Source organism: Diceros bicornis, chromosome X (genome assembly GCF_020826845.1).
Source record: "Diceros bicornis minor isolate mBicDic1 chromosome X, mDicBic1.mat.cur, whole genome shotgun sequence".
In the NCBI taxonomy this organism is placed as follows: Eukaryota; Metazoa; Chordata; class Mammalia; order Perissodactyla; family Rhinocerotidae; genus Diceros; species Diceros bicornis.
The window spans coordinates 14,644,170-14,659,636 of record NC_080781.1 but is presented as its reverse complement, the minus strand read 5'-3'; the positions used below and the strand labels follow the sequence as shown (position 1 = coordinate 14,659,636).

Sequence of the window (15,467 nt, the reverse complement as noted above, 5' to 3'; positions counted from 1 at the left end):
CAGACAGTGAAGAACAAGTGGTGCTGAATCACCCAAAGTCCCAGACAGCAAGTTGACACCCCCATTCCAGGCACTTGAGCATCATGCCTGGAGCCTCAGTTAGGGCCCCATCGTCTCCAATGAACTGCAGGACACCCTGCTGAGAAGCACCAGTAGTAAGAGTTTCTGGGTTCCAAGCCATCAAGCAGCAGCTCCTGGGGCAGGGTGGGCTGAGGGGTCCAATACTGAAGGCGATTCAACCACAACCCGGAGCCTCTAAGGTTTTCCCACCATATAAGCTGGGAGAGCTGAAGGCATAGGGAGTATGGCTTCTGGGCCCCAGTGGTAAAAAAGCAGCCAGAATTGCCAGCCAGAGGTACGAACTCAGGTGGGACCAGATAGCTGGGGGCACTGGCATTTTCTAGCATGCTTGCATCATCGATAACTGCAAGCAACAAATGTTTTGAGCACAGATAAAACTCATGGTTTAACTTCTTACTGCTCCCCTGGGGGTCTCATTTAAGGCCCCTACAAGACGTCAGCCCTCTGCTCCTAGGAATGTGTTTACCTGTAGAATGAGGTCAAGGGTTAAAATTCGAGTATTTGGACATATAAAATCACGGACTTACTAGAGTGCTTCTTTTTCAACACAACCAATTCAAGGATTAATGTAATGCCATGAAAGCAAATAAAATAAAATCTGAGGCTTTGACATTGATTGTTGCAGTTATTTAACTTTATTATATTTTAAAATCTGAGAACTGTAAAACTGTAATATTCATACAAATACCTGAGGACTCTTCAACTGGGCACAGCATCTTCACACAAACAACTTGAGAGAAGACCGAGTTTAAATTAGCATCTTGTCATACAACACAAAAGGAATAACATAAATGAAACCACTCTTTAAACCACATATGCCCAGTAAATAGTTGCATTTGTTTATAAAGTACACTTGTTTTTCTAAAAAAAAAAAGTACATTCTTGACCCTGGTGAACATTTTATTGGCATTTGTAACAAATGGCTAATACAATTAGCACTAATTCTCATAGCTTATAAACATTACACCAAATGTTATACAATATAACAATGTAATAAATAACAAAATAATAACAATGAATGTTCGCTTGAAAGTTCTAATTTTTAAAATAAAGTCCAAAATGACAAATCAGAACTAATATATCGTCCAACGTTTAGTAGGATAAATGGCTCAGAAAGAAAATTAACTAGAAACATTGCACCAGACAGAGAACTTCCCTGTACGGAAACCCTGAAGAGTGAGCTGAGAGGTACTAGTGATGACAAATGATGTGCGTATTTTTTTACAATAAAAACATCACACTATATACAGAGTTAACCTTTACCTCTGTGGAAGTGCAAAGTGCCATTTTAAATTCACAAAGATTTACTTGTGTGTATACTTCAGATATAGAATAAAATGCAAATATGAAACAAGATCCAAATGAGAAATAAACACAGACAATAAAATATATATCTTTTAAAAATTTGGACATAAGCAGCTTTGAAGAGAGATGCGAGCAATGTATGCCTAGTTAAATGTCCAAGCTTCAGCAAAATATGGAAGTTTTAAAATTATGGAAGTTCTAAACTTTAAAAAAGGTATTTAATTGAAAAGAATAAATCAGACTCCATCCAAACTGAACTGTAGTATAATATCTCCTGCATAAAATGACCATTCTATCTTATAATTATTAAAAAACTGGTAAGAACACTTCATGAAAGCTTACAAGGTTGCTTTTTTTTTCTTTAAATAGGAACAAACACAACATACAGAGAAATGACAGAAAGGAAAATAATTTATATGGCTATTCCCTTTCTGGACACTGGTAGAACATGAACAGAACATTGCAGTGACAGACATAAAATATTTGAGAAAGAGATGATAGCTACAGTTGCATCTTTAAATTCCCTTCTAAGGAAAATTTCTCATGGATTTCATTAGAGAACTTGTCAGTCCCTGATATTTTCTCTTTGGGATTTAGATGTTTTCACCAAAATCAAAGCTGTTTCTCGGTTTCCCGCATGAAGTATATTTGTAAACAATACAATGAAAATAATAAAAAGATATAAAGAACAAACTAACAGTTTGGATATGCTAAGACTAACACATTATATGGTTTCTAAAGAAGTAGACTGAACTCTAACATAGTTCTGCAATTCTGGATATAACCTATTTTTAGAGGAACCTTCCACACAACACAAACTTCTAAGGGCGGAAAAATGATTTTACAGTAAGAAGGCCCTGGTCTCCCCAGAATTAAGTCCAATCTAAATCGACACAAACATTTTTTCAATTGTTGAAGCACTTTTTTCTTTCAGCCTTTCGATGTAGTGGCACAACTTCACAGTTGTCCCCAGCTTCAACCCCATGTACTTCATCATTATGTCACCCTGGAGTAGTAGAAGAGCTTTCCCGTCAATGTCCTATAGAGAGAAGGAAATTACAATAATTAATAATGCTTTCATATTTTATCAGAACTGTTATTTCTTTCTATATAAGAACATGTAACACCAATTAGGGAGCAGCTCATTCCAAATGTATATTCTCTGAATATGCATTTGCTTGATGAAAACTATTAAAAATATAATTTGTACAGTGAAGCATCATTTGATCATTTGTAAATTTACTTGAAATTTTAAGAAAAAGGAAATTTAACCTAATATCTTAAAAATGTCCTAAGGGTCAAACTACCTCATTTTAAATACTGTGTGCTGAATAAAATACTGTATAGCTATGACAAAAAGAGTAAAAACTATGAATTCTAGAAATGAATTTCAGACGGTCATGAACTTTCTTAGAAAGGCTGGGAATATGAGTATGTCAGCATCAGTGCAAACTGTAAATGTGCTCTACAGTGTGGTCTTGATGTTGAAAGCTCATCAGTTAGCTGTCCGAAGCTAACTAAATGCTAAAAATTACTGATTTTCTTATCATATTGAAAAGGGTACATCAGATATGTGGCCACTAATTTGATTCATTAGGAAACACTATGAAAGTATTACTTGATAGTCACAAGGCATCCTCCTAAAATTATTTATTACATTAATTGATCAACTGATGTTGCTGAAGCATATTATTTGGTTTTCATGAGTCCTGGTTTAAAAATAAAGCTGTACTGAATCATATATCACTGTCTAAAAAGACCTGAAATCCCTTAAAATCCTGCCTTTGTCAGACACCTTCTATACTTTTTCTACTAAGCAAAACTAGAAATTAAAGAAATTAGAACTTATAAAAATTTAGCCCATGATGTTAGTTTGTAAATGCCATGAGGGTATCAGCATCCCAATATGTCAATAACCATCTAAGGTTAACAGAACTGAGACAAATGGAATCAGTTGCTGGATTCACTGGGTATGATAACAAGGAGGACAGGACACCCTGTCACAGCTTGGTCACCCCCTCCTACTCACAGTCCTGGGGCCGAGCAGAGAGCAGGTGGGGAGGAGGATCCTTGTAGCTGCCCTTACAAAGGAGAAGACGCCTGAAAATGGCCATGCTGAATCATTTTCTCTTGAGAACTTGAAGACTTATACTATTTTAGGTACTCAGGTACCCATTTAAAGCACAGATCCAGCCTCGACCATTTAAGGATCTAATTTTGGGCAAAGTAACCTTTCCCACATATGGAAAAATCAGTTGGTAGGGTTCCCCCACCATCCACACTAATCAGTATCCATCTGAAGGGCCTGCACAGAGGTCATGCAAAGGCATTAGGGCAGGAAAACCAGATCAAAAGATACATTACGTGTTGCCTGAAGGTGTCGGCGAGGGAGCATGATATCTGTGGATCTATATGTTTCAGAAACAGGATCACTTCATCCACAGACCAGGTTAAAGGGTCATCAGAGAAGCCTTGGTTTAGCATACCCGGGTCAGCTCTAACTGGTGAACTTGTAGCTTCAATGGGGGAAAAAAGACAAAATCAAACTTGACCTGATCATTATCCTGAAAGAAGAGATGTTAGGTAGGGAGTAATGCTCATTCCTGGAACCTTCTGTTAGGTACTCCAGCAAGGACCCAGGACTCCAAGTGTAAATCCAGTGAAAGCCTACATAAAGATGACCTGAGGATGGCTACCCAGGAGCATCCCATCTGACCTCCCCCAAACAACAAAAGCAGCTTCAGAAGTTACTGTGAAGCTTCAAAGATCATATAACAGACTGAGCAATCCGAGGCCTCTTTGGCCACAGGCAAATACAGCCAAAGATCCGTTACTTGGGTTGCATTAGGTTAATCTACGCTCACCTATTACTCTCTTACTTTAAGTATTTCAATGAATTTCTCTCAATCTCTCTCTTCTTGGTCTGTCTAGATTAGGTTTACTTTACTAATTACAATGTAAATTCCCAAAATCTACAGTTTTATAATTGCTTAAATTTATTTGCTTTAACCAATGCATTTCAATAACCCCATTATCTTAGAGAACCAAATTAGTTATTTTCCTGAATCTCTTTCCTGTATTTAAGATGAATATTTTTAGCATCACTTTACTCTTTAAATTCCTGTCTCTCAGACTTAGATGCTTATCTGCATTTTGAAGAAAACAAGATTATTTTATGCTTAGCTAGGTCAGAAGTAACTTTAACATTATACTGAATACCTCTTTCGAGTTTAATTGCATAGTAATAGATATTTTGGTTGAAGGTTTACAAGTTTAAAAAAGAAATAACTGAGACATGAGACAATTTAAGTACTCAGACCTCAAAAAGTTTTAGCTGTGCTGTTCACTAAGTTGTACTGAAAGTTCTTTGTGTCTAGACAAGTATTCATTTATTCAACCAGAGCGCTCAACTCTCTAAAGTTAGTGTGTGATAACAGAAGTGAGTTTTTTGATTTGCTAGGAAGATCTGTTTATCTAGCCAAGGACCGCCAACACATATTTGATCTTTTTTTGTGTGAATTAGCCAAAGGTGTACCTTTTCTTTCCTATCATTTGGGCTCTGGCTATTTCAGGAACATTTTGAGTATTTACCCTGGGAAAGGGCAAAGAAAAACAGAAGATCAAAGAACTCACAATGGGGTCATTGTGAGTATTAGTGGAGAAGTGGCATGTCGGTTGATTAGCACAGTGCCTGGCACATAGTAGTCACTCCATAAATGTTAGTTACCCATTATGAATATCACCCAAAACCAGCCCTCGAAATAGGAAACAAACAGCTTCCACTAGTTTGCACCAAAGATGTTGAAGAATATACGTTAAATAGTGCTACTTATAATACGTGTCATTTCACACTCACCAATGCCAGCCGGCATGCAGAGAGATGAGGCAGTAAGGTCAAAGCTCTTATTTTCCAGTGAAGTTGGGTAAGCCATCATCTCAGGGTTATGTACTGGACTGGGTTCGTCTTGGGCCAGCATGGCTGCAGATCCTGGTGAGGAAGCTTGGGGAGATGAGGCGACACTCCTGGTGCTGCGGGCCTCTGGGCTGCCAAAACAGGTCATGGTGGGGGTGCCCTGCACTGGCTCATCGGGTGTGAAATACGATGGATATGAATGCGAAGAGAAGAGGGAGGGAGGCGACAGATTCTGGCTGAGGGTCGGCTCCAGCTCCTGCTCCAGCTCTGGCTCCAGCTCTGCAGGGAATGACTGCAACTCATGTTCCTGGGACTCCTGTGACTGGTAAGGTGATCCTACAAAGTTGCTATCATAATCAATTTCCGGCCTTCTTACTGGTATAGTTGGGCTATAACTTTCAGGGTAAGAGAATGAAGAAGAAAGCTCCTTCTTCTTCATTTTCTGCAATTTGACCTTTCTAGAAAGCAGGTAATAATACTTTTTGTATGAATATCCAAACTTCTGAAATGACACAAACCATCATAAATCAACTGTGAGTAAAAAAGGAAATAAAGTAAGTAGTAAACACATTAATATTTATTTTCCATGCAACATTGCTTTATATTATTAAATATTAATGCTCTATTTTGATTATATGATTTTTATTCCTCTTCAACCCTACATTTTATACATTATGATTACAAACATAATATCCATTGTCATACATTTCTCAAATCTAAACTTCAGCATTTTTCCAACAGTTTTAGTCGCTCATCTGGTGCTACAGCAAGTATAGATCAGCCTTCAGTCTCACCGAGTTATTAGTTCTCTCTCGCTTCTGACTGGCATCTTTAGAAACCAGAGGCTTATTATAGTTGTGAAAATATTTTTATAACACTTACGTGATTTTGCCGTAATGGTTTCACACGAAAACGACGAATTTTTGAAACCTTTCCATTAATGACATCAACCTTCTTATCCAGGTTTTGAATAGCATCATTGATAGCCTATTATAATACAAGCTATTAGTAGTTTCTATTTCAAAAGAAAAGTAACATATAAAAAGATCAATAAGCCAAATTTTAACTGCTAGAAACAAACAAAGTTCTCAAGCCATCAGAAACGTCTCATTTTCCACTTGATGCCTGGCTGTAGGTGACATAGAGCCGAGCTGGCTGAGGTGAGGAGCCCCCACCTCCTCCTCAACCACTCCATGTCATTCTAGCATTTTAAGAAACTTTACTACTGGAAAGTCAATGTCCCACAATTCCTATAAGCCATCACACTTATGATGGAGTCATTTTACATCAAGGAAGGTGCCATTTTAGGAAAGAAATTTTCAAATCTGCTAAAAGGCCAAAGAGCCTCTTTCCATATGATGATGGCATTGAACTAACAGGCAGTGAGCGTTCCACTCGGGAAAGAACAATGAGCCAAACAGAACACATGTGACTTCCGGCTTCAAAGTATTTTAAAATCATGCAATCAACAATGAACCTTACAAAACCTTTGAGTATATGTCCCCTGCATGCCAATCAGCTGTGTGACTGATAAAACCTGAGAATTCTTGAAATACACAGAAATTTCATTCAGGCAGAAGATACACTTAAATAAGAGGCCAGAACCATTTCCTCACTCATGCATTCAAATAAACACTCATTGAGGGCCCACCACCTGTCAGAACTACTTTGCTAGATGCTGGGAACATAGATCTTAAAGAAAACAACAACAACAAAGCCAGCTTCTGCCCTAAGGAACTCCCATTTTAGCTGGAGAGAGAGACAAGTAAAGAGACGATCCCAATAGAGAAAGGGATTAGCAGGCTGGAGCAGTGGTTCTCAAAGTGTGGTCTGTGGACCAGCGGCATCAATATCACCTACTGACTCGGGAACTCGGAGAGTGGGGGCCGAGATTCGTGTTTTCACAAGCCCTCCAGATGATTCTGAGGCACGATCAAGTGTGAGACCCACTGGCCTCTAGCACTGAGGTAAACAGCCCAGGCTCTAGGGGAATGAAGTTGGGTTCAAATACTAGCGTTCTGCCACTTATTAGCTCTGTGACCTTGGGCAAGTTACTTAACTTCTCTGTACTTCAATTTCCTCATGTATAGAATCAGGATGAAAATCTCTCTCAGAGTTCTCTTGAGGACAAAGTGAGGTGCTATAGTATAGTCCCTCCTACATCCTACCCTCTGTACATCCTTCCCCAGAAGACTTGATATGTTCCCTTTAAGCATTCCACTTCTGTTCTCTATAATAATAATGATAAAGACTCACATAAACATTTTTTACTTTTCAAAGTATGTTAGTTCATTTTATTCAAGAAACTTTGTATGTTTAGACACATTTATTTTTTATAAACATCATTAGCTCTAGGGTATGCGGCTCGCAAAATCCTTGACAATTACATACTTCTATTAATCTCTACCAACATGCTAGTTTTTACAAAATCCCCTCAAAACTCTAAGATACACTCTTTAAAGAACAGTGGTGGGCTGCCATTTTGATTCACTTGAGATATCTTGATATGCATTTAGGCACATCCTAAATTTCATCCAAATCAGCCAATTTCCTCTAGAGATTTTATAGGGGAAATTAGTTCAATAGTGAGCAATCTAGACGAAAGAGACATAACTACATTTGATTAGGTTAGGGCTTTTAAAAAAAGCTATAAAATCTACATATTGCTATTTCAAATTTTTCACCTGGAGACGCTATTCTAACTAGAAATTGTTAAAAATCATCACAATGGGGTGCTAATCATAAATAATTTGATACAGCAAAATTTTCATTAATTGTATACTTTCTCTTTTTATGAGATAAAGAGAATTTTAGCATACTATTTTAGAAAACTACATTTGAGAGACAGAACTTTTGTACCTGGCAATGATTAAAGACGTCCAGAATTGTTTTTTCTTCCTCTTCATTGTAGGGTGTGTCAGATAGAACACTTTCCTGCTAATATTTTAAAGGTTAAGTAGTTAATGCTTTACTTCTATGAAAGCCAAATTGAACACGAGGAGAAAATAACACTTTATATTTATTTATTTAAATTGTTATTTTCCACCAACTTTTCAAAGGGTTTCAGAAGTCTTAATCTAAAGCAGAGACCAAATAAAATAGAAACTCACATTAATATGAGAATGAAAATGATAACTGCTAATTAAGAGAGGGTATAAGGAAATAATTTATCATATCAGGAGGCCCTTTAGAGTTTTGTACTAAAAATGAGTAAAAACTGCTCTCAATTTCCTACCATATAAAGAAAAGAGGGAAGTAAAATGGTTAAGTGTTCAATGTCTAATGAGAGGAAGCAAATAAATTCAGGAGAGACTAATATGTTCTTGAGCATGAGTTTAGAGGATCTCTATCGCATATGAAGAATTGAAATGTTTTTCTTTACAATGGTTAAGTGTTAGTATATTTGGCAAATGGCAATTAATGTTACTTACAGTCTTGACACGTGCAGGGTTTGGTTCAAATGCATAAAGAATAGTGTCATCATCTTCACCATGAACAGGTATTCGTGTTCTTATCTAAGGAAGATTTATTAACGTATTAAAAGGAAAGATGAAAGACAGAACTGAAAGAAAAACTGAAGACTTCAATTACACTTTCAAGAAGCTCCAAAAGCCTATTTGTGATATCAAAAGACCTTTGTCCATTGTAAATACCATGGCTACATGAAAAGATGAACTTGCAGAACTGTTTTCTCATTAATCCAACTACACTTAAGGCATCATTTTCCATCAAGCTTGACCTCTTGTGTACGTCAGGGTAGAAAGACTAGTAATCTGGTACCAGGACAGCTGTAAAAGCAAATGTTTCTAACCACAAAGAACCGTATTACATGGCTTTTGAGTTTTAAATAATCCAACAGTGCCGCTCTGTGGACAAAATAGGAAACAATTAAGCCCCTATATTTCCTGATAAATTCATCTCTAAATCACCTTAAAACATTTTTTGGAATAAGACAGGGTATAAATAAATAAATTTAGACAGTAAATAACTATTACATCTCATTTAAGAACTTTATTTTGAGAACGAATCATTAACTATAGAAATAATTTTAAAATAAACATACTTAGAAGCTATGCATGTCTTTGTTTCAAACCACATAACCAAAATAATATGGAATTGGGCTATAGATTAGTACTTATAAAAATATACCATCTTACCCTTGTATAGTGCCTTATGCTTTTCAAAGTGCTTTCAGATAATTATGTCAGAAAAAAATGACTTGGTAGGCAGTTAACATTATCTCCAAAGATGAAAAATATTGGGACTGATAGAAGTTAAGAGAATTGCCTATACCACTTAGGTGGCATTAATATCTACATCTTCATGTAAGTAAAGAAATGTGTTTTCTGTTAAGCCAAATTACATATAGTTTAAAAATCTACATTTTTGTTCAACTTCAAGAATCAAGAAACAGCAGAATGTGACAGAAATGTACAACAGCACAACCACTTTGAAAAACTGTTTGGCAGATTCTTATAAAGTTAAAGTTATATCAACCCTATGACCTAGCAATTCAACTCCTGAGTATTTACCCAAAAGAAATGTTAGTATCTGTTCACAAAAAAACGTGTATGTGAACATTCATATCAGCTTTATATATCACTGTCAAAACTCATGAACTGTACACTTACAAGCTCTGCATTTCACTGTATGAAATTAAATTCAATTTAGAAAAGAAATATAGCACAATGAAAAGAACAAAGACAGATTTTCAATCTGAAATACAAACCACATCGATTTCACTGGAGCCACTAGACATCTTTTTTGTGCAACAGGAGCAACTCCACTTCCTCTGAGTTGGGCCTAATTATTTTTAAACTTGCTGGAGGGTTTATTTGTAAAACTGCTTGGTCAGCTAGGATTGGTAAACCTTCTACTTCTGAAAAGCAATGCATAAAAAAGTTAACTTCACACACTTACTGCCTTAATAAACTTAATATGGATATGTTCTCAGAATGCCAAATTAAATTGAATTGGAGTCCTGGTTGAATTTTAGAGAGTGACAGAACAATTAATTTCCCATTAGTGATTTAGAATAAATCTTTAAAAATTGAAGGGCTATACTGCCCATGCCTACGAATAAGAATCAAGACCGAACACAATTTCAAATTGTGAAATGAATGCTTCACAACATGAAGGCTATAGAGTAAATGCTGGAAACAGATGAACAAGAGAACTGCTTTTGTCAAGGGGCTCAAAAAGGCTTTTTACTTAGGGAGGCAACAGGCCTCCAAATGTGAGTCAGGAGTCTATTCCAGCTTGGGCTCCCACCATGGTGTGGACTGGGCAGACCATCTGCCAGGTGAAAACTGGTTGAGATTGTCTCGAAGGTCATTTCAGCTCTAAGATTATGATTGCTTCTGTAGTTACATTTTATATTAAACCTAAATAAATATATGTGAAATCGAAGCCAAAAAATCTTCCAGAATTACGTAGGCTTGGTTATGGTTCTGAGTCATTTAACTCTGCAACTATAGAAAGACACTGAGTGCGACGTTATCATATTATATCTTGTAGCAGAGACTGGAAGGCTGGCGGCATGGTACTGGGAGGGGCGTGTTAATAAAAGCTGACTCCCTTGGTCCATCCTGAGCCAGGGCAGTAATGAGAGGCAGGATGAAGGGAGAATTAACTCTCAAGTTAGATAAATGCAGGCTAATATTGTGGAAAAATTCAAGTTATAAAATATCTCCAATTTGAGCGGTAACTTCAACCGAATTTTACTTTTTAGACTGTTTATTTTTTTCTGATTATAAGACTAATACAGGCTATGAATAATTAAATTGTGGTGTTTTCATACAAAGGAAGACAACACAGCAATGAGAATAAACCAACTACTGCTACACACAATGAAGACAAAGCTCACAACCATAACTGAGTAAAAGCCGGACACAAAAGAGTGTATATGATTCAATTGATCTAAAGCTCCAAAACAGGCAAAAGTCATCAATTGTGGAAGAAGTCTTTACCAACCAATACCTTTAGATATGCTACACTCATTTTAACAGCTTCTTAGTTTCCTATCTTGCAAATAGACCACGATCTATTTAACTAGTCCCCAATTCAAGGATATTCAAGTCACTTCTAAAGTTTTGCTCTTCCAAAGAATACTGCAGAGCAGTCTTGCACTTCTACTTGAACTCTCACAGAATGAGAATAGGGAGTTTGTCTCCCAATTTTAATAGTATTTCTTATACTCTCACTGTATTTCTAACATTGTTTCATAGATTTATATATACAATTTTTCATTAAATATGGTTTCACTATAGAAAATCTGGAATACACCACAAGACACAGATAATAATATCTAACAGATTTCACTGCTTACTCTGTGCCAGGCAATGTTCTAAGCACTTGATGTGTGTTAACTCATTTAGTATGCCTGACAACCTACAGGGCAAGGCTCTATTATTATCCCCATTTTCCTTAAGAGAAAACTGAGGCAAGGAGAGTTTAAATAATTTACCCAGGTCACATAGCTAGTAAGTAGTGCATCTGCCTCCAGAGTCTATGCACTTTACTTCTTCATTATTAAAGTCACCCAGAATCCCTTCTATAACAATAACAAAACGAAACCCAAACTCCTACCATGGCCTAGAAGGTCCTTACACAGTCAGGAGCCTCCACACCTCTCAGAGGTCACCTCTTACCACTTGTCCCCTTGCTCTAAGACTAAAATATTTACTATCTGGCTTTTTATAGACAAAATTTGCCAACCACTGTTATAGATTCTTACAATCAGACAATTCCCTATTGGATTAATTACAATACTGCCAAAACTTGGTTGTAATTAGACACAGAAACAGCACTCATTGAGTCTACCACTGGACTCCCGCGATTTCTACCTTGTGGCACATTTACAAATCAACACCAATCTTGCACTCTTTGAACCTCTCACTCTGGTCATGCCCTCTGCCCACAATACCCTGCCATCTTTCCACCTAGGAGAACCTATTCAAGTTCAAGGCTTAATTCAAGTTCCACCTCCACAAAGCAAAGGTGCTAGGTCACCCCATTGGAAGTGACACTGCTTTCCCCGAAGTACCAGAACATTCACACTTTAATGCTTTTAAGGCAACTGTCACACACTGGCTAGTTTCATGAGCAGCAACATCAAATAGCATTGAGACCTTAGGCTTGGGGCCAGAATATCTGGGTTTGGGTCCCAGCTCTTCCATTTACTAGCTGTGTGACTTTGGACAACTTACTTAACTTCCCTGTGCTTTTTTTTTTTAACCTGTAAAATGAGGATAATAGCACAAAGCTCATGGAGTTATGAGGATTAAATGAATTAATATATGTCAAGTGCTTAAAACAATGACTGGCATAGCAAGGGCACCCACTGTTGGCTACTATTATTTTATTATTTGGGTATTCACAACATCCTCCCAACAGAACTACTCAGCACAGAGCACATGAACAACAAATCCTCAGGGTCATAACATGTAATTTTCATTCACACTGCACCTGTACACTGCAGATATAGCAACCATTTCTTTTTTTTTTTTTTGCTAAGGAAGATTCACTCTGAGCTAACAACTGTGCCAATCTTTCTCTATTTTGTATGTGGGTCGCTGCCACAGCGTGGCTTGATGAACGGTGTGTAGGTCTGCACCTGGGGTTCAGAACGTGTGATCCCTGGGCCGCCCAAGCGGAGCCTGGGAACTTAACCACTAGGCCACCGAGCCAGTCCCTAGCAACCATTTCTTGTAAATGAATTTTAAGTACCAGGGCATAGTGCAAAGGACTGGGATTTAAGAAATACTTGAATCCAAATCCGAATTGCAAAATTTGCTATTTTGCTTGAGGCAGGTATTTAACCTCTCTGTGCCTCTTTTTCTTAACCTGTAAAGTCGTGAACCCGTACATTACAGGGCTAAGACCAAACGACATAGTTAAGCACTCAGCATCAGGTCTGGTTTATAGCAGACTCAGCACAAATTATAGTTCCCTTTCATTTCTTCCCACAAAGTAAATAATTAAAGTTTCTGCAACACTTTCTTAGAGCCCAGCCATGACCAGCTTACCCAAAATTAATGTAATTCGTTAAATGCAAAATGAGCTTACTTAAAATGAAGCTCATATATATTTCATGATAGAAAATCTAAACTCTTGATAACATAAGAACAAGAAGCCATCTGGTTTTTTAAAAGACATTTTTTAGACATTAAACACATTTCAAAGACATTTTTCAAGTCATTTAAGGCTTCTGCACTGAAGGTGCAAGGCATTCACTTGCCATCAATTTATCGCGATAGCGAGGGATGAAAACGGCGTTTCACCCGAAAACCAGGGCAAGGAATACGCAGCAAAACAGGGCGGGTTACAACAGCCAGACCGCTCCAACACACACAACACAACTATGTGTCAATACACTGAACAATCACTTTCTAAAAATTCTGTCAGGACTCTCAAAAGCAGCCCTGCTATGGTCCATATGAAACTTCGTAGACTACAAAGTCGACCAGATGGGGGACAATGCCGCCCAACTGTATCCCATCGCCCAGCCCATTCGAGCCCGTGCCCTGCTTCATAAAACACTGTGCGGAAAAGTTGCTTTTAAAATCACGATTTGTAAACATTAAACCAGTTTAAAACCCGAAAGCAATCCGAATTCGGGGAGAGGCAGGTAGAGGAGGGAGGGAAGCGATCCCCAACAGATGAAGTTATCAAATGACCATGCTCAACCCACATCTTTACGCTCTTTCTCCTCGTTTACGTATTTACAATAAAACAGCGAGGCTGCACGATCTGTCTTGGATCAAACGCGGTCACCATTAAAGCCTCAAAATCAACGTCCCAATCTCAAAAGATGTTATAAGGAATCGACTCGCCACTTTGTCAATCCTTTAAACTCAAATTCTATATAAAGTCTGAGAGCCTTGGTCGTTTCTCACCCCCCTACCCGCCTCTGCCAGGGAAGATAAAGGATCAACTCATCCCAGAAATTCAGCACCAAGGACTCAATAAGCAGCCAAATCTCAGCAGCTCACACGCGCTGGCATCCCGGGAGAGGCAGTGGGAATCACTTCGAACCACCCCAAATCACCTCACCACAGCGCTACTGAAATCTGAGAGTAGACTCGCCCTTCCCGAAAAGCACATCTTCCATTAAGACAAATCCTCTCCCCTCACCCCCTCACCTCTCACGTCCCGGAGCTCTCCAGCCGTTAAGCCAAATCGCTCCTCAATTGCTTCTAGCGCACACCCGAGGCAAGAAAGTTCAAGAAGAGGAAAAAGTGCCACTGGACAAACCTTTTCTGGCGCCAGGACCTGCCACACCAGCCTCCGGAGGGTGCAGGAACCGGTTACCAGTGCGTGCCTTCCTGAAGGGCAGCGGGGAAGACCGTTAAGACCACTCAACGTTCTACAACCGTCCTCGCACCGGAAGTCGGGCCTGACCACGTGATGCACCCCCCCCCCCCGCAGTCCCACGGAAGCTCCCAATCATCAGGGACCACCCGTGGCGCGCAGGTTCCCACGCGTGCGGCCAGCCGCTGACCAATCAGGGGCCGCTACCAGACACACCTCGGCCATTAACGGACCAATCCCGCGGGTGCCTGCGCAGCCCTTGGGGAGCGGGACGTTGCTAGGGAGACAGCCGAGGGGCGGGGCTTTGCTTTTCACTGCGCAGCGCCAGTGCCGGCCGCCGAGCGCCTGTCGCTTGGCGACGGAGCTCAGGTTTCCTTTCGCGGAGGCTGGTGGGATTGGAACCCGGTGCGAGACCACAGGCGCGAACCTCCAGTGCTAGAGGGGTTTCTGCGGCTGCGCAGGAGCGCCGGCGCGCTCTCGACTCTTCCGGCGGGAGCAAGGCAGGCGTGTGGCCTCCCCGCTATCCTTGGTTGGTTCTTTGAAGCTTTTTTTTTTTTAATATAATTCCGCCCCTCCGCCCCCCATGACTCACCACGGACGTCGACGTTGACTCGATCGTGGGTGTGTGCATGTCAGTGCTGGAATTTGAAGGGCGAGAGGGGCAGGGCCTTAGCAATCGACCTTAGCAATCGTGTTTTGGTACTAACAGGGGAAAAGTTATTTTAAAAAGTTGTTACCTCTCCACACAGACCTTGGAGCCAGATTTGCTGGGTTTGAACCCCAGCCGCAACGCTTAGTCGCTCTATGGCTTAGTTAGTCGCTCTATGGCTTTGGGCAAGTGAAGTAACGGCTCTGT

General features: G+C 39.3%; 1 protein-coding gene across 3 annotated transcripts; it reads right to left on the bottom strand.

The window, feature by feature from the left end:
* Positions 1–695: 695 nt before the first annotated feature.
* Positions 696–14,676, bottom strand: SCML1 (Scm polycomb group protein like 1). Of its 3 annotated transcripts, none has more exons than XM_058535509.1 (8): positions 14,443–14,676; positions 10,029–10,178; positions 8,731–8,814; positions 8,159–8,236; positions 6,182–6,286; positions 5,243–5,801; positions 3,751–3,902; positions 696–2,425 (listed from the first exon to the last, which is right to left on the bottom strand). In XM_058535509.1, exons 2-8 carry the CDS (start codon positions 10,056–10,058, stop codon positions 2,270–2,272), a joined length of 1,164 nt encoding a protein of 387 aa, XP_058391492.1. In that variant the 5' UTR covers positions 10,059–10,178; positions 14,443–14,676; the 3' UTR covers positions 696–2,269. The 3 variants fall into 3 exon arrangements, with proteins under 3 accessions (XP_058391492.1, XP_058391493.1, XP_058391494.1); XM_058535510.1 differs by having other exon boundaries at positions 14,555–14,676; XM_058535511.1 differs by lacking the exon at positions 8,159–8,236.
* Between the last annotated feature and the right edge of the window lie 791 nt (positions 14,677–15,467).